At 41.0% G+C, this 26,223-nt stretch overlaps 1 protein-coding gene across 3 annotated transcripts in view; it reads left to right on the top strand.

Moving 5' to 3' along the window:
• Riok1 (RIO kinase 1) overlaps positions 1-24,933 on the top strand; it is a 71,584-nt gene extending 46,651 nt beyond the window's left edge. For 2 of the 3 annotated variants that reach the window (XM_075969863.1, XM_075969864.1), the window contains exons 3-18: positions 5,196-5,394; positions 7,135-7,225; positions 8,190-8,259; positions 9,275-9,317; positions 11,242-11,334; positions 12,629-12,741; positions 12,830-12,910; positions 13,758-13,844; positions 14,210-14,347; positions 15,378-15,481; positions 15,772-15,878; positions 19,309-19,374; positions 20,338-20,457; positions 21,830-21,883; positions 23,166-23,315; positions 24,170-24,933. In XM_075969863.1, the coding sequence (XP_075825978.1) occupies positions 5,203-5,394; positions 7,135-7,225; positions 8,190-8,259; positions 9,275-9,317; positions 11,242-11,334; positions 12,629-12,741; positions 12,830-12,910; positions 13,758-13,844; positions 14,210-14,347; positions 15,378-15,481; positions 15,772-15,878; positions 19,309-19,374; positions 20,338-20,457; positions 21,830-21,883; positions 23,166-23,315; positions 24,170-24,280 (1,620 nt within the window). In that variant the 5' untranslated portion in view covers positions 5,196-5,202 and the 3' untranslated portion in view covers positions 24,281-24,933. Of the gene's footprint in view, positions 1-1,893; positions 2,152-5,195; positions 5,395-7,134; positions 7,226-8,189; positions 8,260-9,274; positions 9,318-11,241; positions 11,335-12,628; positions 12,742-12,829; positions 12,911-13,757; positions 13,845-14,209; positions 14,348-15,377; positions 15,482-15,771; positions 15,879-19,308; positions 19,375-20,337; positions 20,458-21,829; positions 21,884-23,165; positions 23,316-24,169 lie in introns of those variants that run through there. The other variant, XM_075969862.1, reaches the window with a different exon arrangement.
• The last annotated feature ends 1,290 nt before the right edge of the window (positions 24,934-26,223 follow it).

The following is a 26,223-nucleotide window of genomic DNA, read 5'->3' as shown; positions in this document are numbered from 1 at the left end:
AGATCTACCGGCCCCTGCCTCCCAAGTGCTGGGATTAAAGGCATGTGCCACCACTGCCCGGTTCATTACACATTTTATTATGAATCAATCTTTTGGGTGTCAAGAATTTATCATGACCCCACATGCTGACTCCCATATGGGGCCATGATCCTCAGTTAAGAAACTCTGGCCTACACAGTTAAACGACGGCTGAAAAATATCCTACATTCTAGTGACTTATTATCAGATTGTCTTACAGTTAGTAAGCTTACAGTAGTACCTATTTGCATGAATGACTTTGTTTTTTTTTTGTTTGTTTGTTTGTTTTGTTTTTGGAGACAGGCTTCTCTGTAGCTTTGGAGCCTGTCCTGGCACTAGCTCTTGTAGACCAGGCTGGCCTCGAACTCACAGAGATCACCTGCCTCTGCCTCCCAAGTGCTGGGATTAAAGGCACGCACCACCACCGCCTGGTCTGAATGACTTTGTTAATTATTTAATTTACTGAAGATGTTTTCAAATCGATGTCATCACGTGGTCAAGCATGAAAGACTCCACCTTCTGCTCACCTTTCCCGTCTTGCAAATAAATTCTACCTGGGGGATTGATGACAGGGATGTGAAAATCTTTAAGTCGTTTTCCCGATGTAAAAGGTTTCTCTTTTCTATGGACCTGTGACTTGCAATTACACTTTAAAAAAATTAGGTAACTCCCCTGGAACTGGAGTTTCAGTAGTTGTGAGTGGCCCACCCAATTGGATGCTGGGAACTGAACTCCCATGTTCTTAACCACTAGGCCATCTGTTCCCATTACGTTTTTAGGTTTGTTCATGCCTCCTATAACTCTGTATAATCTGCCAATTTACTCAAAAAAAAAAAAGATTTTCCATCTTTCACTTTTAAAAATACGTATTCAATGTTCAGTTAGTCGTTATATCTAAAGTCATTTTTTGTTTTTGGTTGTGGCGGGGGGGATTGGATTTTTTCGAGAGAGGGTTTCTCTGTGTAGCCCTGGTTGTCTTGGAACTCGTTCTGTGACAAGGATGGTTTCAAACTCAGATTTCTCTGCCTCTGCTGGGATTAAAGGCGTGCGCTCACGCCCCTACGCCAGGCCCCGCGCCGGTTTGAGATTTGCAGTAAGGGCCTGCAAGAGGGCTAAACGCGGACGGAACAGCGCTGACGACCTGGATTCGGTTCCTGGAGCCCAAGGTGGAAAGAGCGAAGGCTCCCAAAAATCATTCTCTGACCTTCACACGTGCGCTAGCGTACAGACGCGCTCGCGAGCGGTTCTACATACCATTTAAACAACAAAATAATAATAATAATAATAATAAAGCAGTGAGAAAGCTCACGAGAGTTCCTGCCAAATGTGAAATTTTGAACTTAGTACTACTTCAGTGGAGTAACACCAACCTAAAAACAAAGCCAAAACCACTTGTCCCATTTGCATCTCAAAACAACGGACCAACGTTTCTAGGGCGAAAAGTGTGCTCACTTCCATGATCCATAGAGCTTCTCGGCCCCAGGCTGAGGATTCCTGGTTTCCTCCGGCACACGGGGTCCGCGGAAGGGAGACCACCTTCCAACCGTCCCCTCCGAGGGCAGCCTCCAGCTGGCTGTGTCGCCGAGAGCTCGAACGTCCCAGTGTGACGTCCTCTGGACCTCGCTGCAGTCCGGAGGAAGGAGATCAGAGGACGCGAGTCTTCAGGAGCAGCCGGGGGATAACAGGCCTGACTTTCTGATGCGGGAAGCGCCGTGGCGGAGCAAGAAGGAGAGGGTGGGGGAAAACCGCCCCACACGCCCTCTCCTACCATCAATGAAACACGCCCACTTCACAACGCGGATTGGCCATTCCGGGCCACCGTAAAACACTTGCTCCTGAAGGGCGGTACGGCACGGAGCGGAACTGCGTGTGACTACTTCCGCCCCTGAACTTCCGGCATTGAGCTTTATAGAAGTTGTGTCTCCTGTCACTCCGCCGCTGCTGGTTGCTGCTTTGGGCCTGGCGGTGGCCGAGCGATTTGTGTGAGGCGGGACTCGCGGAGACGCCGTTGGGTTCGCCAGGTGAAAAGCCGTCTTTTCCGCTCACGGCCGCCTCTCTGGCCATGGACTGCAGTCGGGATAGGATGGTCGCGGTCGTGCCCGGGCAGTTCGACGACGCGGATGCGTCCGACAGGTAGGCGGCCGGAGACCACACACGGACTCCTTAGGCTCCGCAGTCCTCTCGGGGAGCTGACGCCTGACGGGTCGGGACTGTGGTTTCCTCAGGGTCTGTCCTTACGGCTGGGCAGGGCGTGAAAACTTCTTGTCAAGGGAGGGAGTCTGGGTTCCCGGAATGATGGACAGAGAAGCAGAGTTGGGGATAATTGAGAATCGTAGGACTCCCCCGCCCCTCACATACAGGGTTCCACATAGACTGAGCAAACTTTTGCCTCCACTGGAGAAAGTGATGGACAAGACAAACCAAGTCTCTGCTGTCTGTTTGGAAGGGAGAGCAGACGCAGATGGTTTCAATGGAACGGATGCCTTCGGCAGGAAAGAGCCAGGTTTAATAGCTCGGGAGACCGCTCGTCTAACAGATGGGGCTCTGATTCCATCTCCAATACTAAAACCACACACACACACACAAAACGAGTCTAGATTAAATGACTCGAAGAAGCAGAGGAGAAACAACGTTTGATGCCAAGTGGCCAAGTGAAGGCCCTGTAGTGAATTCCTCTTGGCTGTAAAACAAAAGCGAGGGGCCAGAGCCTAGAGGGCAGCGGGGAGAACTGAGGCCGAAGGGAGACAAGCCAGGTAGAGCCTCACAGGTGCCTGAGAGGAGTCGAGATACTGACTGTTCAGGTTTTATAAGGACAGAGGAAAGCTTTTAGCAGATCCAGGGAGTCAGTTGATTTATGAATTAATGGAACTGGTCAGTTACATAAAAGATATTCTTGGAAAGTAAGAGTGGAACAGAGAACCGGGCGATGGTGGCGCACGCCTTTAATCCCAGCACTCGGGAGGCAGAGGTGGGCGGGTCTCTGTGAGTTCGAGGCCAGCCTACAGAGCAAGTTCCAGGACAGGCTCCAAAGCTACAGAAAAACCCTGTCTCGAAAACAAACAAACAAACAAAAAGACTAGAACAGAGAATGAATTAAAACAAACAAAAAAACCCAAGCTCAAACATGATGGCTCCTAGAGCTGTGGCCATAGGATGATTTTGCAGTAGCAGTGTCGAGGTTTTGTGGTTAAGTTGAACGTGTGATCTGATGAAAGCAGTGAGGGAAAACTTCCCATTAAAAAGAAAAAAAATTAAATATAGTCATTTTGAAGCAACAAAATTTTGTGTATTTTATGTCATGTAGATGTTATCCATCAATTAATAGTGGTATTGATAAATATATATGGACCATGCTGTGTGTCATATGTAGCGTTAGCTACCGTTTTGATTGACAAAAAAGGTTAGGGGAAGCTGGTATTAATAATGAGGCAAATTATTTGTGTTAAAATTAAATGGTGAATATTGCAAAGGAGAAAGGGGTCAACAGTAACATATAGTAACTTAGTAGAGGATGTGTGGGGTTAGCAAGAGAAATTAGAGAGCTCCAGTCTTTTGGTTCTAGATCCTCTCGTAAGAATTCTTGCTGAAGAGTTTTAGTGGGAAGAAGAAACAGCCTGCTTTACTGGGCAGTGTGTAATGGTAATGGTGGTGTACCGCATACCTGCTATCCGCTGGGAGACGGGATTCTGCCACTGTGCCACAGAGACGTGGCAATCTCCAGACACATTTTTGTATGTCACACCTGGGCTGGGGGTGGGTTTTACTAGTGGCATCTGAAGGTAGGTAGAGCCTGGCAGTGCTATCTCTGCAAGACATTCTCACAGCAGAGATTGCCTAGTCGGGACTGAGGACACCAGGATCGTTTGCACAGTAGTGACTTTAACCTACCATTCTGGGTTATTAGATTGGCTAAGTGAGGAGTCGTTTGTGTTTTATACGTAAATGAAGTCCTAGTAAATTGCAGTTATTTAATGATTGTCTCGCTTTTTCCCACTCATGCCCATAGGCATTTGAAGCCCAGTGAGCTGTAGCCAATTAATACATTGGAATTGATAACTGAATTTATTTTTTTTAAAAAAATACAAGCGGCCAGGTGTGGTGACAGTGCCTTCAATCCCAGCACCCTGGAAGCAGAGGCAGTGGATCTCTGTGAATTCAAGGCCAGTCCTGCCTACATTGTTTGCTTCAGGCCAGCCAGAGCCACACAGGGAAACTCTGTCTCAAAATAAAAATAAATAAATAAATAAAAAAGTTGGGGGTGGGAAGGAAGAACTGGGGATTTAGTTATATGATATAGAGTGCTTGCCTAGAAAGGACACAGCTCTGGGTTCAGTCCTCAGAACTAGCGGGGAAATGGCTATTTTTATGGTCAGATGACGGGATACACATCTTTAATCCCAGCACTAGGAAGGCAGAGGCAGGTGGATCTTTGAGTTCAAGCCCAGCCTGGTCTACATAGCAAGTTCCAGGCCCTGGCTACATGATGAGACACTTGTCTTTTAAGAAAAGGAGTGGGGATATCAGTTCACTAACTGTTTGCATGCCATCCTTGCCAGAAACCCACGCTGATGTCGGTATTGTTCCTGCTGTATTTATTGTGTGATGCTGAACTACACACCATGTCTTTAACTAGTGCATAGTATTAGTTGTTTTATGTGATGACTGGCCTGCTCTTTGCATGAAAGGTCAAAGCTGGTTACAATTGTTTTGAATTTGGTGGTGGATGTGTTTTGTTTGGGATGCACAAAGTTTTATAAAAATTGAACCTGGCTCTGGGTGTAGTGGTGCACTCCTTTAATTCCAGCATTTATGAGGCAGAGACAGGAGGATCTCCTACAAAGTTCCAGCACAGCTGGGGCTACACAGGGAATCCCTGTCTCAAAAAAGGAATGAAAAAAAAAAAGATGAAGAAGATGAAAACAGATTAGGAAATAAATGTAAGGGAATCTTTTGAGACAGGGTTTCTCTGTGTAGCTTATAAGCCTGTCCTGGAATTCACTCTATAGACCAGGTTGGCCTTGAACTCACTAGATTGCTTGCCTCTGCCTCTTGAGTGCTGGGATTAAAGGCATGTGCCACCATTGCCCAGCATGTCAGGGAATCTTTAGGACTGTATGTATGTGTATGGTTTTCTCCTTAGAGAATGTATAAATATGCCAGAACATTCTTATGTCTAGTGAAAGCATGGAAGTGAAGTCAATTCAAGCAAAAGATGACACAGTACTTCAAAACCTTCAGAATGATGTGACAGAGGTGAAGGATGAAGGTGAGATCGATGAGGAAGACAACTATGATTATGACAGTGATTGGTACTGGGATGATGGAACTGGAAAACTCACCAAGGGTTGTACCGGGAATGGAGGCAGTAACCCTCAGGTATGGAAGTCATTCTGTGAATCTGTGTGTGTGTTTGCATGTGTGTGTGGGGGTGGGGTGGGGGGCAGATATCTTCCTCTTTAGTTCTCTACTTTATCTTTTCTTTGAAATTTCAGGTAATTTCGGCTTCAATTGTGATATGTATGCGTGCTGAATGTTAGCTGTTACTTTTGGTTGCTGATGATTATAGCAATTGTTGTGTTAGCCGTGCAGTACATGCTATAATTTATTTTAAAATGGTGGGAAGGAGAAATGCCATGCAGCAGGGCTCACATAGGAGTGACCTGGGTTCAATTCCCAAAGCCTACATGGCAGCTCACAACGCTCTATATAACTCCACTTCTGATGGATCCAGTGCCCTCTTCTGGCCTCTATGGGCACCAGACACCATGCAGTGCATATATATGTAAGCAGGTGAAACATTCATACATAACTAAATCATACATAACAAAAAATTCATACATAACAAAAAATTGCATTAAATTTAATAGAAAAATTTTAAAAGATTATTTATTTATTTATTTATTGTATTTATAAGGTTCTACCTGTCTTTTTAAACTTTTTATCTTAAGCTTTTAATCTTTTAAGCTCTTTACAAATAAGACAACCCAGTCCGAGTCTCATGCTTAGATACAGTAAAACTGAGTCAGCAGTTATTCAGAGCCCTCTATATCTGTGCTGTGTTCTCTGAGTGTTTGGTGGTGTTTCTGCTTCTCTTTGGCATCATTTAAGGTCATGCAGTGTACCAATATAAGTGCTGGCTGAGGCTCTTTCTTTCCCCTTTTCCTTTCTTGAGATGTCAGGATTATAATTACTAGAATGAACTTAATGTTATCTTTAGCTCTTTATTAAACACTTTGAAGGTAAAAGAATATTCCCAAGTATCAAGTCTATAAACCAATTAAATAAAAAATAAATCTAACCTAATTATTATTCATAATAACAAAAAAATACATTGAAGGGAAGTAAATAACATGTGACCTCTGTTCTAGTTAGTAATCTTAGCCTTCTCTTAGAAATGCCTTACTTTTTTATGTGTGTGTGTTTTGTCTGCATATATCTATATCTATATACCATGTGTATGCAGTTCATGAAATGCCCGAGGAATCCAGAAAAGGGTTTTGAATCCCCTAGACTGAAGTTACAGACGGTTATAAGCTGTCACATGGGTACTGGGAATCAAATCCATTCTGGAAGAGCAGCCAGTGCTCTTAATTGCTGAGCAATCTCTCCAGCTGTAAAAACCTTAAAAAAAAAAGTCTTAGAATGTGTTTTTTGTGTGCTCCTGTATGTAATGATGCTTTAATAACTAATTGAACTGGGGAAGGGGAGATGATGGTTCAGCAGGCAAATGCACTTGGTGCCATGCCTCACAACCTGAGTTCAATTCCTGGGATCATCAAAGTGGAAGAAGATCAGCTCTTAAAAGTTGTCCTCTGGGCCGGGCGGTGGTGGTGCACGTCTTTAATCCCAGCACTTGGGAGGCAGAGGCAGGCGGATCTCTGAGTTCTAGGCCAGCCTGGTCTATAAGAGCTAGTTCCAGGACAGGCTCCAAAGCTACAGAGAAACCCTGTCTCGAAAAACCAAAAAAAGAAAAAAAAAAAGTTGTCCTCTGACCTCCATATGTGTGGTGCCCCTCCCCCCCAATTTTTTTAAAAATGGCTAAGGGAATAAACAATGTAATTATGAATCTTAGGCTTGAATTTATAACTAATCATATTTTAAACTAATTTCTTATAGGCAAATCGTCAGACTTCTAACTACAATTCTGCCAAAATGTCTACTCCAATTGACAAGTCCTTGCAAAAATTTGAAAATAAAATCAATCTAAGTAAGTTCTTAAAAGATACATTGCCTGGCTAGGAATGGTGGTGCATGTCTTTAATTCCAGCACTCGGGAGGCAGAGGCAGGCGGATCTCTGAATTTGAGGCAAGCCTGGACCACAGAGTGAGTTCCAGAACAGCCAGAACTATACAGAGAAACCTTGTCTCAAAAAAAAAAATACACAAACAAACATTACATAATTGGGCTATGAAGAGATTTTTCCAAGTACTGTTGGCTCAAGAAGCTTAGTGATAGAGCTGAATGAAGAAAAGGAACTTTTAGTGGCTGAAAAATATCTTAATTCATATTTTCTTACTTCTCTTTTTTTATCTGTTGTGGTAGGAATATGAAATTTCAGATACTCATTACAATTCTTACCTGTTGTGCATTGGATTTTTTATTAGACAGCCTAAAAATGCTATTTTGTTTGGTTAGAGACTTTATGATGATGTTAATTGTTTAGTTGAAAGCCAGCCGAGTTTGAACTATATTGCTTTAACAGTACAAGGCCTTCATTTTCTCCTTGTGCCATCTTGACTCTAAACCTACCCAGTGTCTCTCATATACACTCTCCATAAATATCAGATTAATGTATATAAGTATTTCACAAATGTGATGTGCCTCTAACTTGAAAAGAAACTGAAGTTTTCAGAGTTAAACTTTGAATTCAGATATTTGTATTATTTATACTGTACAAAATATAAGTATCTGAGATTTAATATGTAGATCCAATGCTTTTGAGTATTGTCTTTATCTAGAATTTTAGAATTCTGACTCAAAAATCACATCTATAGTGCTGTAAGTAATCACTGTGAAGAAAATATCTTAATTTGTTGTCTCATAAATAAAATATATTTTAATTTTTATTAAGAAACTATATAGAAAGGGGAAGGTAGAGGGGGAAGTATCCTGCTTAGAAACTATTATTGTCTTTTGTATTGTTTACATTGTATTTTTTTTGTATTTTTAGATAAATTGAATATTACTGATTCTGTCATAAATAAAGTCACCGTGAAATCTAGACAAAAAGAAGCAGAATCGTAAGTAATGTTTTCATGAAAAGCATGGTTGGTGAAGCCTGATTTCTTGACTGAGTAGCATAGTTGATCTGCAAAGGATGTTTATATGCTCTCATTCATTAGCATATGCTTTTGTAAATCTCATTTTTTTTCTCCCCGAGACAGGGTTTCTCTGTGGTTTTGGAGCCTGTCCTGGAACTAGCTCTTGTATGCCAGGCTGGCCTCAAACTCACAGAGATCCGCCTGCCTCTGCCTCCCGAGTGCTGGGATTAAAGGCGTGCGCCACCACCGCCCGGCTACTCACAAATTCCCCTCTTCCTCTTCTTTATGTCTTCTCCTCTTTATCCCTCCCCTCCCCTCCCCTCCTCCTTTTCCTCTGTATGCATATGTGGAATATATATTACATATATAACATTATGTATGCACACATATTTGTGTGTGCGTATTGTATGCACACATATCTAACCTGTCGGCTCTATGTGAGTGTATGTGACTAAGGATAAAAATGAAAAGGTCCAACAGAAAATTATAAACTGGATTTAAAACATGAGATTTGTTATTTCTTGATTGCATGATTCTTGAGTGAGCTTTGTAGATGACTTGTCCTGTGGAAATATCAGAAGTCCTGGGAGATGGTGGGGAGAGGGGGCCATAAAAGTGCTTGTCATGCAAACTTACAACCAGAGTTTGGTCCCTGAGGGTGGAAGAGGGATCTAACTCCCAAACTTATCTTCTTACTACATCTGCAGGGTCGCAATCTCTTATTGTCTACACTTCATTCACACACAAGAATAATAAATGGAAAAAAAATAAAAACTTTAAAATGAAAAAAAAAATAACAAAAGATTGTGCATGCCTGCTAAGGAAAATTGACTCACGTGCTCAGAAATGGAGTTTTACTGAGTGAAGTGTTTATATCAAGTTAGGATGAAAAATTCTTACGAAAAATTCCTTAAGAATTGTCACAGAATCGTGTCCATTTAGAAGTCTCATTCTAACTTCTCACTGAGTTTTGACTGTTTTTGTTTTTGCTTAGGTATCGCATTAAGGACAAGTCTGACAGAGCAACCGTAGAACAGGTATGCTTGACACGTGCTGTGTGGTCTTGTTTGAAGTTAGCATTCCTTTGTTCTCTGAATTGTGTCTTGTTTTTACCTTCCTTGCGTGGTGTTAATTAATCTCACCTAAAATGACCCCTGAGTAAACAGTTTCAAGTTTAGTGATCAACATTTTGCTGTATAATAGGACCCCTAGTGGATAAAGAGAGCCATGGTCCTTCCATAACTCTTGAAGCTACTATGCAATGCTTCCCCCTTCTCAGAGGCTTGGAAAGCAGAGACTATCAGACCAGAATCTTTTAAAGCAGCATCTATAGGAATTGTATTCTCTTTTCCATTAAATAGGTTGGATATCTGCTGTGAAATAGGTTGAGTACCTACCTGCCATGCATCTGGGGCATGTATAGATGGGAGGGAGAGCAATACCTTCAAATTTCTAACTAGAGACCTCTTTCTTACATGTGCTTTATTCTTTGGAAGGGGTGGGGTGCTAGTCCCTAATTTCTTATGGCCAGCAGGATGTGATCGAAACTTACTCTCGTGTGTGTGTGTGTGTGTGTGTGTGTGTGTATGTGTGTGTGTGTGTGACAGAGAGAGACAGAGACAGAGAACTAGATAGACACAGACAGAGAGACAGACACAGACAGATACTCTCTGTAGTCCTTCCTGGCCTGAAACTTGCTATTTAGACTATGATACCCTCAAACTCACAGAGATATGATGCCAGCTTCTTGCCTCCTGAGTGCTGGGATTAACATTATATATCTCCTGATTTAGATTTTTGATGTGAAGAAAATTATTTTTAAAAAAAGGTTGAGATTATTATTATTGCTACCTACTTGGGCTCTCTTCTACCCATATGTCTATGTACCTTTCCACAATCTGACATAGCAACTTCTTGACCTGTAGCTTCTTTTTTTTTAAACATTTATTTGTTTATTTGTTATGTATACAATATTCTGTCTGTGTGCATGTCTGCAGGCCAGAAGAGGGCACCAGACGTCATTACAGATGGTTGTGAGCCACCATGTGGTTGCCGGGAATTGAACTCAGGACCTTTGGAAGAGCAGGCAATGCTCTTAACCACTGAGCCATCTCTCCAGCCCCCCAACCTGTACCTTCTTGACTTAAGATATAAGCACCCCTCTGTCCTGTACCCCCAAGGAAGTAAAGGCTAACCTGCAGTCTAGAACCAGTTCGTGGAACTGAAGAATCATTGGACATGAAAGAGCTATTATTTATAAATGTTAGCTACTTGTTGTATGTTGTGCTGGTTAGTTTTTTTCTTCACTTGCTACAAACTAGAGTCATCTGGGAAAAGGGAACCTCCAGTGAGGAATTGCCTCCATTAGGTTGGCTTTGTAGGCAAGTCTGTTTGCCAGCCCGCTGTGGATGGTGCCACCCCTGAATAAGTAATTCTGGGTTGTATAAACAAGCAAGCTGAACAATCTTTGGAAAGCAAGCCAGTGAGCAGCTTTCCTCCATGGTTTCTGCCTTAGTTCCTACGTCGCGTTCCTGTCCTGATTTTCCTCAGCGGTAAACTGTTTTCTGGAAGTGTAAGATGAGATAAACCTTTTTCTCCCTAAGTTGTCTTGGTCATAGTGTTTAATCACAGCCACAGAAACCAAACTGAAATGTGTGTATGTGCATGATGGGAGAGGCCGTCTCTGTGCAACGGTGTCTGTGGAGGTCGTAGGGCAACTACTGGGGTTGGTTCCATCCCTCCACCTTTATGTGGCTGGGTTCTGGGTGGCAGGTACCTTTCACTGTGCCATCTTGATCACCCTGGGTATGTACTTTTATTGTCCTATAATTTATTATTGTCACTGAAGCTACCTTGATCACCTTGGGTATGTACTTTTATTGTCCTATAATTTATTTTGTCTGATTTGTTTTCATGACTGTACTTAAAAACAAACAAACCAAAAAAACCTTTTCGTTTTAGGTTTTGGATCCCAGGACAAGAATGATTTTATTCAAGATGTTGGATAAAAAAGACATATCAGAGATACATGGCTGTATTAGCACCGGAAAAGAAGTGAGCTTGTGTTGGGATGGCAGTGTTTTCATATTAGTTTCAAATACCAAGGAAAACTAAGGAACTTTTAATTTGTGCCTTTAAAAAGAGAGGAAAGCTGGGCAATGTGACATACACCTTTGATCCCATTACTCAAGAGACAGAGGCAGGTAGATCTCTGTGAGTTCCTGGGTAGCGTGATATACATAGCAAATTCCAGGCCAATTAGAGCTACATAGAGAAATCTTGTCTCAAAAAATAAAGAAGGCTACACACACCAGATAGTTTATTAACAGTATTTCTAGAAATTATGTTGCTTGATATTTAGTTGATATGAAAATGTTTGTGTACCTTACCCTGATCACTGTATTGTATCGCTGAGTCTATGCTCAGCAATGAGCTTCAATTTTCAAAGATATCAGTGGTCCTGAGTCCCCTTTAATATTGCTATTAATGAATGAAAGTTGTTGATTCATTACTATGAGCCAGTCTTCCATGTTCCTTTATTTGTAAGTCCAGAAAAAGATAAGTGTGACTTTTAAAAAACAATATATTACTTTTCTGTTGCTATGATAAAATCCATAACCAAAAACATCTTAAGGAAGAAAGTTTATTTTGGTTTAGGGTTCCAGAGGATTAGAGTCCTTAATGGCAGGGAGGAGGCATGGCAGGCAGTGAACAGGAAGCAGAGAGTGAACTGTGGGCCCAGGCTGCTAATCCTCAAAACTTGCCTCCGCCAACATTCTTCCTCCTGCAGTGCTATATCAGCTTCCTGAAAGTTCCAGAAGCTCCACAACCAGCACCATCAATGGGACCAGTGTTCAAATTGATGAGTGTACAGAGGTCATTTCTCGTTCAAACCATCACAATTAGCAGTTCATTCTGTGGGAATTAATTAGATGTAAAAAATTTTTATTAGAGATAAATGTGTAAAACCAATTACACTGAAATTGGACTTTTCTATGTGCAGTATGCCTCATGTAACAATAGTTTACATTCAGAGAAATGAGTCATTAAGCAGTTTTATGTAGTAGAAAACCTAAGATGTCTATGACATCATTATAGGTAATGCAATCTTATGGAACCCCTCTGGTGTATGGGGCCCATCATTGACCAGAACATAATATGTTGGCATATGAATGTATGCCGGAGGTATAGTTATTGTGATACAGTGTTTTATATTTTAATTCACATCTTCCAGAGATGGCAGTGATGCAGATGTTGTTTCAGTTTGTTTTTGAGGTTAGAATCACCCGGAAAACTGACATTAGTTATTTAACACATGCTTCATTTCCTTTGTTTTTGCTTAAAATAGGCTAATGTATACTATGCTACCACAGGCGGTGGAGAGAGCAGAGCAATCAAAATATACAAAACTTCTATTTTGGTGTTCAAAGATCGTGATAAGTATGTAACTGGAGAATTTAGGTGAGTCTAGGTTCTTGAATTGCTTTTTCCTGAATTGCTAAAATAGTATAATGCAGTGGTTAAAGTAACACATGCTCTCTTGCTTCAGATTTCGTCGTGGCTATTGTAAAGGAAACCCTAGAAAAATGGTGAAGACATGGGCAGAGAAGGAAATGAGGAACTTATCCAGGTGCGTGGTGGTGCGTGGGTTGGAGGGGGTGCACGTGCTTGGCTGTGTCTGTCTGTGTATCTGTGTCCTCCCCTTTCCAAACTGAGGGGGAGTCATTAGACCATGGAGTCTCTATTACATATGCTTAACTAAGCAGAAGAATTCTGCTATCTGAAGAGTCTGAAGCCATGCGAAAGCGTGTAGAGTTCAGACAGTAGTTAGTGACAGGGTGATGATAATTCTGTCATATAAAAACATTATAGGAATTTTAACTTGCTTATCAGGCCCTAAGCTCTTTGGCTAATCACTTGCTTTTCTTACTTAGTCCAGTTTGGGACACATTCATGTAGTCATTTTGCCATAATTACAGTTAAAAAGGACACTTGCCTAGTTTTCTCAAAGGTTGTGAGAATGCTAGAAAGGAGTAGCATTTTTTAATTGTTATATACAAGTATAATTTGCTGTTAAGCTGGTACCATTTGTTTTGGAAGTCCTTTGAAATCTTCCTGTGTCCCAGTTAACCACTAGGCGTGTGTCCAGTGATTTTATTTTTGAGATTAGTAAACTCAAGAGATAATTGTTGACATAGTTGCTATCTTATCAATTCTAAGATGTACTTTTTTTTCACAGTTTAACATTTCTAGAAATGGATTGGGTGTCACAGGTTATGGGATTTAATTGTTTATCAGTGTTTTCATGTTCTTGGTGGCACACCATACTGCCACTGAAAACCACTGGTTTATGAAAGCGATCTAGTTGAGAGGACTGGGAACTGTTTCCTAACGGAGTATTCATGCCATGTCTGTAGCTGCTGTAATTTGCTTACATGTCTTTTGACTTTGCAGTTTTCCTTTTATCTTCGTCACAGGCTAACAACAGCAAACATACCGTGTCCTAAACCAATCAAGCTAAGAAGTCATGTTCTTCTCATGGGCTTCATTGGCAAAGATGACATGTAAGTATATGGAAGGTCAAAGAATTTCATGGTGAATCTGTATTTTAAGTCCTTTGAGCTATGTATTTCCCATAGTTCTTCCAGGAGTCTTTCCTACTGTGTGCACATAACTTGTTAGGATTTACCATTGTGAAGCTTTGCAGTACTTCAGAATAACAAAGTTAACCTTGTTTTTGAGGGTTGTTTAGTTTATTAAAAAAAATGCTGGAAAGTACCTATAATTGCCAGTGTTTTGGAGTGATATCCATTACTCCATAGTCAGTTCACATGACAAATTACACTAAGAGGCGCATGTAACTGTAGAATGAGGCAAGAAAACTTGATCTTGATAATTTTATTGTCTTTTTTTTTTTTTTTTACTTGAGGCCTGCACCACTTCTGAAAAACGTCCATTTGTCAGAATCGAAAGCCCGGGAGTTGTACCTGCAGGTCATTCAGTACATGAGGAAAATGTATCAAGACGCTAGACTTGTCCATGCGGATCTCAGTGAATTCAACATGCTGTGAGTGTGGTTTGCTTCCTAGAAAACTCCCCTTCATTATGGCATGTCCTTCAAAAAGTCCAAATCGATAAAGTCATGCTGTACCCTGTTGGTTTCCCATGGCAGGAATTAAGATGTGGTCACTGTCTTCAGTCACCTTAGTCACAGAGTAGACCACTGGGAAGGACTGAGGTTGTAGCTTGGTTGGTAGAACAAGTGTCTAGTATGTGTATGGGAGGTGTTGGATTTCATCCCCAGCACTACAGGGTGTCAGCGGAGGGGGTGCATTTTTAGCTGACTTAATGCGCTTTGAAATTTTTTTAGTTTTCATCTTTTTATTAGTCAAGATACCCTTTCTTACCTGCCATAGTCATTATGAATTACTTATCTTAAGGCGGATGTTTTGTTTTTTTAAAACCAGATATGGTAGTGCATGCCTGTAATGTCATCACTTGTGAAGCTGAGGCAAGAAGATTAAGAGTTTGAGGCTAGCCAGTGCTACATAGACTCTGCTCAAAACAAAGAACAGAATCAATTTATTTTATTTTTTATTTTTTGGAGACAGGGTCTCTCTAAATAGCTTGGCTGTACTAGAACTCACTTTGTAGATCAGGCTGGCCTCGAACTCTACCTCACGAGTGTTGGGATTAAAGTGCTGGGTGTGGGGCCGGAGAGATGGTTCAGAGGTTAAAAGCACTGGCTGCTCTTCCAGAGGTCCTGAGTTCAGTTCCCAGCAACCACATGGTGGCTCACAACCATCTATGAGATCTGGTGCCTCTTCTGGCAGGCAGGTATACATGTGGACAGAACATTGTAAACATAATACATAAATAAATTAATTTTTAAAAAAGTGCTGGATGTGTGTACTACAACCTAAAAATGTGTAGCCTAGGTTAGCCTTGAATTCTGGCTTGATCTTCTCAGCTTTGCCTCCTTCAGCAAATTCTTCCAGTGTGTGCACCACAACCAGCTTCAGAATAATAGATTTTTAAAAAAAAAAACCCAAAAAACAAAAATAGTAACTTGTAACCTTGTTCTTATTGCCTACAAGGTACCATGGTGGCAATGTGTATATCATTGATGTTTCTCAGTCTGTGGAGCATGATCACCCACATGCATTGGAGTTCTTGAGAAAAGACTGTGCGAATGTCAATGGTGAGTAGAAGTGGGATTTCCTGATAGCATCTATGCGTGCGTGCATAGGATCAGGTCTTGTCACTCGGAGTGGGAATGTAGTCTGGCATTAGAACACTGTGCTTGCCTCTCACGTGGAAGACTTTGCATTTGATCCCCAGCACTGACAAACAAGTCCTGTTAATTGTCCTGTGCAGTACCACTTAGACCATTGGCTGGAGATGGTGTATACTTCTTTCTTTTCCTGTCACTAGTTGGAGTAGTAACTATTCCCCTTGCAGAGCTGTCACTAATGTTTTTTCTTCTGACAGATTTCTTTTTCAAATATGCTGTCGCTGTGATGACTGTTCGGGAGCTCTTCGAGTTTGTCACGGACCCTTCCATCACCCCTGAGAACATAGATGCTTATCTCGAAAAGGTAGGCTGGGCTGAGGAGAGGAGAAAGTATGGCTTGCCTTTGTGCACACATCTGAGGGATTCGGGTTGCTTGGTGTAATTATTCATTTCCAGAACTTGTTAGCACTTCTCATCTCACAGTGAGATTAGAAACAGCAAAGATGTCAGTAATGCCAGGTTTCCTGACTTTACTCAACTGGCTGGCAGGATTACAGAGATTGTCAACTTCATAAATGTTAGTAAGAAAACTGCCAGGTTGTGTGGCAAAATATGCATGACATTAAGTACTAAGCATTGAGTACTGTGCAAACCATTAGTTTTCCATCTTCAGCACTTTTTTTTTTTTTTTTTTAGTTTTTTCAAGACAGTGTTTCTCTGTAGCTTTGGAGCCTGTCCTGGCACTAGCTCTTGTAGACCAGGCTGGCCTCGAACTCACAGAGATCCACCTGCCTCTGCCTCCCGAGTGCTGGGACTAAAGGCGTGTGCCACCACAGCCCGGCTTCAGCACTTTTTTAAATCATCAAACACTGAACCTGTGCTCCCCCGCCCCCAGCTCCTGAAAACTACCATTCTGGTGTCATTGAGCTACTCTTGATACTGCTAATAAGTGCAATTGCATACTGTTTGTCCTTTTTTTTTAAGTTTAAAATTTTTCATTTTTTATTTACATGTATATATGTGTGTTTGTGTGATTGTATGCTACATGTATGTGGATGCCAAAGGAGGCCCAAAGAAGGTATTGGATCCCCTGGAGCTGGACTTAGAGGTGGTTATGAGCCACCTGAAGTGAGTGTTGGGAACCAAACTCAGGTCCTTTGGAAGAGATGCCAGCACTCTTAACTATTGAGCCACCTCTAGCTCTTTGTAGCTGGCTTATTTTATTTACCATGCTCAGTGTTCATCTGTGTTCTAGTGTGTGACCAGATAACACTCTATTTGTCTATTTTCTCATCTGTCAGTGGACATTTGGGTTCTCTACAATGCTTCAGGAATAATACCGATGAGAATTTGAGCATATAAATATCTCTAAGTTTTGAGGGCCTACTGTTGACTACTGTTTGCAGTTATGCTGACACTGTGCAAGGCTTCCAGTTTCTCTGTATTCTGGCTTGCACTGATTGTCTCTCATCTTGTCCTCACCCTTCCTAAGGGGTGTAAGGTGGTATCTTATTATGAGTGTGTTGAATGTTTCTCTAATGAGTGACACTAAATACCTTCTTAGGTTTCTCTTGGAGAAACGCCTGTTCCAGACTCTGCCTTCTTTACGTAGATTGTTTGTCTTCTGAACCCTGCCTGTTTCATTTTTATCAATCCTGAGCTGCAGCATTTTCGTCTGCCTGTGTATTGCCTTTTTCACCCCTCTTGTTGAGTCCTTTTGTCCCTAAACAGAAGTTTTATATTTTGATATAGTCTGTTTATCTTTTGTTATTCTTGGCACTTCTGAGTCAGGGTTTTTATATTTCCCCTTTCCCTTGGAGTGCCTTTTCATCTTGCTTTGCCTGGTGAATATTAAAACTCAGGTCAGAAAGCTATCTCAAGAGAAAAAATCAGGAGAAACACTGTTTTCAGGGGTATTGTTTTCTCTTAATTTTTTGGAGTCCCTGTTTCCTGTATCCAGGCTGCCTCAAACTGTGTATAGCCAAGGATGAATTTGAGTGTGTGATTCTCCTGCCTCTGCTGTGTTCTGAGATTTTAAGTGTGCACCACTATACCCAGTTTATGTGGGCTTGGTGTGTGCTGTGCTAGCATTCTTAACAATTGAGCACATCTTAAGCCCTCTTGGTTGGTTGGTTGGTTGTTTTGTCTCTTTGTGAGGTGTTTGTTTCTTTGAGATAGGTCTTACTCTGTAGCCCAGGCTGACCTGACTTTATGCTCCTCCTGCTGCTGCTTGGTAAGTCCTGGGGTCATAGCTGTCCACTCCACCATGTTTGGCAGATTATGAACCCTTGATGAAGAACAGAAATTTTATTTGTATATAGTCAGTACCTGATTATGTACTAGACAACTGCATGTTGTCTTAGGGTTTCTATTGCTGTGAAGAGACACCATGACCATGGCAACTCTTACAGAGGGAAACATTTAATTGGGTCTGGCTTATAGTTTAGAGGTTTAGTCCATTATCATCATGGAGGGTAATATGGCAGCACACAGGCAGACGTGGTGCTAGAGATGTAGCTGGTGCATCTGGATCGGCAACAGCAGGAAGAGACACACTGGGCCTGGCTTGAGCTTCTGAAACCTCTAAGCAACACCCCCAGCGACACACTTTCTAAAACAAGGCTAGACCTACTCCAACAAGGCCACATATCCTAATCTTTCCAAATAATGCCATTCCCTATGAACTATGGAGGCCGTTTTTAATTCAAACCACCAAACATGTATTGACTGAGTAACTATCAAAGTATTTTTATCCCTAAACCATTAGTATTGAGTCTAGTCTATATATATTAAAAAAACAGAGAATAATGTTCTTTCCTTCTGTATATATTTCTAAAAGATACATTTTTATTTTAATTATGTGTCCATGTGGGTATGTGCATGTGTGTGTAGATGCTTGTATAGACCAGAGGCATTAGATGCCCTAGGAGCTGGTGTGACAGGCACTGTGAGCTCCCCAATGTGGATGCTGGGAATTGAACTCTGATCCTCTGGAAGAATAATACATGCTCTTAACCAATGAGATCCCTCTCTGGCCCTCTGCTGTATGTATTTTAACTGAAGAACTGTTTGATCAGTCAGAAGAATCCTCTATAGGGTCTTTGTCACCTCTGTTTCAGTCAGTGTTTGCCCAAGGGGCTTTCTTGGTGATTTATATTGTACTGGCATTAGGTCCACATAGTTGGCTTCCTTGGGATTCATTTCACTGACTTTTCAAGAATCAAGAAGTGGTTCATGCCATCAGAGGTGTCACACACCTTTAATCCCAGCACTTGGAAGGCGAATCTCTGAGTTTGAGGTCAGCCAAGGCTACACAGAGAAACCCTTTCTTGAAAAACCAAGAAACAGAAAAAGGAGAAATGATTCATTATTGGGTCTCAGTTTTTCTCTGATAAAGATTTTTGCTAATAGTTTAAAAATAAGTTCATAAAAAGCTTTGTTTCTTAGTTGTCTTGGCCATGAGTTGGGTGTGGGTATGAGTGATGCCGGTACTGGGATGTGGAGCTTCGGATAGCCTAGGCTAGTGCTTCACAACTGAGCTGCACCCCAGTGTTGATCCTTAAGAAGGGGACTGAAGATAACTTGAGACTAGAAAGACTTATTGTTTCTTTTTAAATGACTGGCAAGTCTTTAGTAGAGAGCCAACCTACATTGTAGAAGCTCGCTTTAAGTATTTTCAGAAGTGTGAAGACATGACACCTATTAAGATTAAAAAAATAGTTCATTACAAAATAGAAAATGTGTCTTTTCTAGGGTGAGGGTAGAGGAAAATAATTTTTTGCTTTTTCTCAAAGGCCATGGAAATAGCATCCCAAAGGACCAAGGAAGAAAAGACTAGCCAAGATCAAGTGGACGAAGAGGTGGGGTTTATTATGTATCCACAGCCTTGGGGAATATTTGGGTTTACTGTGGAATTGTGAGGTGTTTTGTCATATGTTTGGACAGGGTCTTTTCCTATAAATCTAGAGCTTGTCTTAGCTTCTTATGTAGTACAGGCTGGCCTCAAACGCACACTCATTCTGCTTCAGCTGCCTGTGCCATCATTCCCAGCTAATTCTTGAATTACAGTGTTTTGCATGGTTTTGTTTTTGTTGGTAAGGCATGAACTTGATTTTAGAGGTACATGGTATATAATTTACATTCAGTCATATTGTTGCACTCAGCAACCTCTTAGCCTGTTGTTTAGGTAAAGTTTGGAAAGAGCTTGTGGGGTGTGAGAGTCAAGAAGGAAAAGACTTAATTTGCAAGTATGAATTTTTAAATGACTTACATACTGATTCTATAAATATAACAGACTTTAAATATTGATACTTCGTTAAAAAATAAAATCAAACTAGTACTAAGAAGTCAAGACATCTTTATTGAGATCCACAGTAGGCTTATTATTACTATATTTATTTATTTTAATTGTAGTTTATTTCACTCAGAAGTTTTGTAGCAGCTGGGTGGTGATGCCCTACATAGTAAGAATATGGGTGTGTATTCAGTTGCTAATAGGCAGGCAGTTCTTGCTAACTGTAACTCCATCCTGTCCTTCCTCTCAGAAGATGCTTTTTGAAATTAGAATGTATGGGAGGAATGTTATTCTAAAGGTCATCTGGAATAGACTCTTTTTCTTTCTAAGATTAATTGTAAAATTTTATTTTTATCTTATCAAATCGTTTTTAGCTTACCAATAGCACACAACACCAGTGTGAACACAAGTTGACTGAAAGTCAGCGTTGGAGATGAAATACAGATTTCTGCATGCTTGATAGAGCTAAGGATACTGTAGGAATTCAGGGGTAAAGGAATAATAGTTTAATTTTGCTTTTGTCTATTAGGTGTTCAAGCAAGCATATATTCCCAGAACCTTGAATGAAGTGAAAAATTATGAGAGGGATGTGGATATAATGATGAGGTTGAAGGAAGAAGACATGGCTTTGAATACTCAACAAGATAATGTGAGTAGCTTGGTTTGTCTGTAGAGCCAGTTCTAACAAAAGAGACTGTCCCGAGCTTGATCCTGGCTTGGTGCTAGTGAGATGGTCAGCTCCCTGTGTATAAACATGCTTCCATACTCAGTGCTGTAAAGGGAATACTTCTGAATTTAAGAGGGGGTGATGCATTTTCATGTGTTCAGAGAACTATAATTAATAAAACGATAGATTCACAAGAAGTCTAGGATAAAAATGGCTGCAGTACATTGATACGCTATGCTTCATTTTCATTTGGGATTATAAAATATTTAGATTAATTTTAAATTATATGTGTATGTGGTGGGGGATATGTGCACATGAATGAATGCAGTGTCCTTGGAAGCCAGAGGTGTTAGGTTCCTGAAGCTGGAGTTAAGAAGGGGTTGTAAACCTTCCCACATAGGTGCTGGGACGCAAACTTGAGTCCTCTACACTAGCAGAACAAGTTCTTAGCCCCTGTGCATCTCTCCAGTCTCCTTGAAATATTTTTTGTTAGCATACCAGAAAGTAAACCCTTGAGCCTTTGCGGCCATGTAGAAAAACTTAGCTGTTTATGTAAGCCTTTATATAAAGACATAAGAAGTGGTCACCAGATTTTCATGCATGAAACAAGAGTATTTTAAAAAATTTATTATTATATGTGTGTGAGCACACACATGCCATGGTGCCTGTAGGAAGGCCAGGGGGCAGCTTTGTCAAATCATTCTCTCCACCTTTGACTCCTGATGTAGTCAGGGGTGTAGTCAGGCTTTCATGGCAGGTGCCTTTGTCTGCTGAACTAGCTCTCTGGCCTAAACGCACATCAAAAAATTAATTAATTAATTAATTAAATGTGTCTATGTGATCCAGTGTACACATCTGTGTATGCATTCAGGCCAGAAGAGGGTGTTGGCCCTTGTTACTCTCTGAGCCATTGGATATAGGTGCTGGGATCCTAATTCTGGTACTTATGATTGAGCAGCTTGCACTCTTAACCACCGAGCCATCTTTCTAGCCCCTCGAAAGCACTTTTAGTAATCACTATAACTTTTACATGTAGATATACTAATGGGAGTTGAGTAGGGCTATTTGTGGAGTGGGTAACATTTCACCAAATAAAGTTCAAAGTTAGTGTTTGCTGCCATCTGTTGGGTTGTGAGCTCATCTGAAAACTATTAGACATAGATTGTATTGGGCCTGTGGGCATGCGTGGTTGGCACACAAGACCCATGCTGGCTACTTTCTATCTAACTATGTGATAGATAGATTTAGAGTACGTTCTCAGAATCACAGGAGACAGTGTTTAATAGTGTAATATGTGCATATCATTGTTAATTTTTATATTTAATCTTTTTCCTTTTTTTTCTTTTTAAACAAGATTCTATACCAGACTGTCACGGGATTGAAAAAAGATTTGTCAGGAGTCCAGAAGGTATGGAGAATATGTGTAATTACTGCTTTATAACACATTGTTTTTGTGCATGTGCTCACAAGTATGCCACAGCACATGTGTGGTGGGTAGCCAGAAGACAGCTTTAGGGAGTTGATTCTCCCTATCTCCTAGGTCTTTGGGATCCAACTAGATTGTCAGATGAGCCATCTTGCCAGCCTATGGAAGCTATTTTTAAAAGATGCAAAACTTACTGTAAAGTGGTATTAGAATTAAATTTGAAAATGAGCCCCCCCCCCCCCTTTTTTTTTGTCTCTGAATTCTTCTGTTCAAAGTGAAAAATCTAGGCCAGCTTGGTCTATAAGAGCTAGTTACAGGACAGGCTCCAAAGCTGCAGAGAAACCCTGTCTCGAAAAACCAAAAAACAAACAAAGTGAAATATTTGTCCTTAATCCTGATTTGCATTTGTGTGGGGTAATACTGATCACCATACACCTTTTTTTGGATAGTTTTTATAATCAGTTTTGAAAATTGTTAGGGGTGGGGAGATGGCTCAGCAGTTAAGAGCTCTTGCTGGTTTTCCAGAGGACCTGTGCTTAGTCACCATCACTCACCCACTTACCTGTAAGACAAGAAAATGGAAAGTCTAAGGTTATCCTTGACTATGTGATGAGATTCTGTTTTGAACAAGAAAAAAGTGAAATAAATGTAAATTTCAGGGATAATGAAGCTTTCTCTTGGTTGACTAACTATTCATTTGATTATTAGATTAGCTTATTGCTACTAATGTGGTTCATAGAAAAACAGCTCTGAAGTCACCCAGCTAGATATTTATTATCATCATTGTTGTTATCATCATCATCATTATCATTATTATTTGCCTCACGTCTTTTCTAAATCACAACTCAGCATCTGGCTTGCTAAAAGCAGCAGCAGACTTATGTTGTTGATTTAGATCATCTGTGTAATCCTAGTAATCAGGCATGTGCCCAGCCTTTGGCAGTGGACCACCTGCGTGCCAGGATAGCGGTGAATAGAGATAGCCCCACACATTTGTGGATGGTAGCATCATGTTACAGTGTCAGAAGATTGAACACCCGTGCTAGATCCTTTATTTGTGTATGTTCTTGAGCCCTACTGGAGCGAATGGATGTTGTCTGTCTTTCTCCCTAATGTTGATTCTGCTATCTGGATGTTTTGGTGTATGACTTTACAGTGTATCTGGCATACTGATGTACTGATGTAAAATGGTGGCATTAACATGTTGACTAACAAATAGATAAGTAACTGTCTCCAAGTAACATGGTTCTATAATAATTTCAAGGTCCCTGCACTCCTAGAAAGTGAAGTTAAGGAAGAGACTTGTGATTCAGAAGGTGCTGGAAGTTCCGAGTGCTCTGACACAGACTCCGAAGAGCAGGGAGATAATGCCCAACGCAAGAAACACACTGCTGACCCTGACGTTGATAAAAAGGTTAGTTAAGATCTTCATTTTTTTTTTTTTGAGGGTAGTGACTTTGAAGCATCAATAATGCCTTGGTTGTTTGTTTTCCGAGACAAGGTTTCTCTGTGTGGCCCTGGGTATCCTGGAACTCACTTTGTAGACCAGGCTGGCCTAGAACTCACAGACCTGCCTCTCTCTGCCTCCCAATTGCTGGGATTAAAGGTATGGGTTATTTCCAAAGGAGATCAATAGTGCCTTTAATTGTAGTTTTCATAACTAAATGTGAACTTTATTTTTGGAGTAAATTAGAGTTGGCTGCTATTAGGGGCTTCTTCAGAATCGCACAGATGACATGTGATGTCTGCCTACTAGAAGCAAATACTTGTTTCTGTCTAATCTTTATTTCTTTTAAAATATGAGGCTTGTGAACCTCAAGTAACTAACAACATACAGGGATATTGATTTGACTCTGCAATTTCAGCAGAGTTTAAGGATCAGGATGTAGTTTAGTGGTAGATGGGTTGGGGCTACGATGGGGGGTAGGGAGTACAGACAGACAGAAAAATAACCTGCATATGAAGACAGGTTACCATCATTCCAGCACTTGAGAAGCGGAGGGGTGTGTATGTGTAATAAAAGTCTGGACAGCAGACTTGAGGGAGGGAAGAAGGCAGAGATTTTGGGGTGGGGGTTGGGAATGAAGTGAGATGGAAGGTGCCTCAAAGAAAAGTTGTACCCCCAGGTTTCACCAACCTGTAATTGCTATTTTTATGCTACATTTATTTTTATCCCGTTAACGTAAGAATTTTAATTCAGTTCTAATAATAGTTTAAATACTTTGAGTGAATGAAATTTGTTGGGAGTGTGTTGTTTGCTTTTTACAGGAAAGAAAGAAGATGGTCAAGGAAGCCCAGAGAGAGAAGAGGAAAAGTAAAATCCCTAAACATGTGAAAAAAAGAAAAGAAAAAACAGCCAAGGCCAAGAAAGGCAAATAGAACGAAGAGCTGTGTTGTGGACATTCCTCCGCTATTTTTTAAACCCCAGGTAGAAGTTGTAGCTGGAGGATGGCTTCTTGATTGCACCTGAGTCTCTACCATCTCTTCCTTTGGGGACGACTGCAGTGTGGCCATGTGATTGCCTCAAAATCCCAAAGCCCATAATGTCGGAATCCAGCCACTGGCTCTGCTTTTAGTAGATTAATATACTATTTTAATGAAGAACTTTGTACATTCTATTTTTATATATTTTCTCCTGCAAACTTTTTCAGAAGCATCTTAAATATTGAAATATGATGACCATCCATGACCTTTATAAAAGTGAGCATAAAGGCATTTGGACAGACTTGGGGATATTTGTTTTCTTTGTACATGCCAAAGACATGTCTGAGATCGACGGATTACTGAGCTGTGACTTATAGCCTGGAGTTCCACTCTTAAGAGAAGTCATGTGGCCATGATGTTGCTGTTCACAGTGGATCTGTTCTTGTCATATGATACCACTTCATTTTTAATTTGCCTTTTCTAGCGAGACCTGAGCTCATAAGACATTTCACATTCAGCCATTTGTCATGTTCATTTGATCATCAAACATTTAAGTATTTTAGGTACTGGGATATAGCAGTGAATAAAACAAAATTACTTCCTTTGAATTGTTTGTATTCTTATAGAGAAATAAGTCACATTCTTCCAAGAGGTTATAAATTATATATAGAGAAATAATGCTGAATAACGAGACTGCCTAGAGAAACCCGCCACACAGTGAGATACTCGACAAAATACTTGAAGCTGAGTCACACTGAGCTGCCTGGCGCTGCAATGGCTAAATGGAAGGATTCTAAGTTCTGGCCAGCCTGGGCTACTTAAACAGATGAGGATACAAACAACCAAGCCAAGTCAGGTGCAGAAGAACACATAAGCAAAGCAAGCAGCCAGGGGAAGGCCCTGCAGCAAAGGATGTCTGCAGCATCCGAATCAAGGGGCGGGGATCGTCATGAGATCCAATGGTGTTTTCTGGTGATGTTTTCAGCAGAGGAGTGACAGGATCAAACTTGTATTTTGAAAGCATCACTCTGGCGTCTGGAGAATTGCGGAGTTGGAGGGTGATTGATTGGCTATGCTTCCCAGCCCAGGTGAAGGATGCTGGGAGCTTGACTTAGGTTGCTAGAAGTGGAGGTGGAGTTAGTATAAGGGAACAAATGAGTTAGAACAGAATAGTAAAAGGTGACTTCAGAGGTTTATGATCAAGAAGTCACTGAGACCACTGGAGTCACTGATGAGAGAGGCATGTGGGTGGAGTAGACTTCCTGGTAGGATCATTGTACCAGGTAGATATTCTACACGGCAGGCGAGCGTTTCTACTTAGATGCAGCTTCTAGCTACTTGTTTGGTGGGTTATTGTGGGGACCAACTGAACTCTGATCATAAGTTCAGAACATGCTCCTTTCTACTTTAAAGTTCACAATGTGAAATGGGGTTTCAGTGAAACACAAAAGTCCTAAAAACGCCCAGTTTACACAGTGTTGAGAGCAGCTCTGTGCACAGTCATTTTCCATGTCTTCTGATTCACTTAGACAAGTTTATGTAGATTCGTATTTTACCTTTAAAAAGTAACTTTTCTTGTCCCAGCATTAAGGTTAAACCATGTGGACTCAAAGCTAAGTCAAAGCAGAATTGTGCCTCCTGGTTCAGACCTACCTGGTGTAAGTTGTCATTCGAAATGCCCTGTTATGGTTTAGATCCTAAATGTTCCCCAAAGCCATATGTTAAAAGCTTGATCCCAAGTTGATAGGGGTATTCCTCAGTAAGGGTAGAATGGGGAGGGGAGGGGGCTGAGGTCTTTGAGGGTGCTCTTGCTGGAGTATTGGATCCTGGCGCTTTCCTCTGCTTCCTGGCCACAGTGATACAAGCAGCTTTCCTTCGTCAGTGCTTTAACCTGCTGC

The sequence above is a fragment of the Microtus pennsylvanicus genome, chromosome 4, assembly GCF_037038515.1.
Source record: "Microtus pennsylvanicus isolate mMicPen1 chromosome 4, mMicPen1.hap1, whole genome shotgun sequence".
In the NCBI taxonomy this organism is placed as follows: Eukaryota; Metazoa; Chordata; class Mammalia; order Rodentia; family Cricetidae; genus Microtus; species Microtus pennsylvanicus.
The sequence above is the reverse complement of the archived record's forward strand: the minus strand, read 5'-3'. Positions and strand labels throughout refer to the sequence as shown.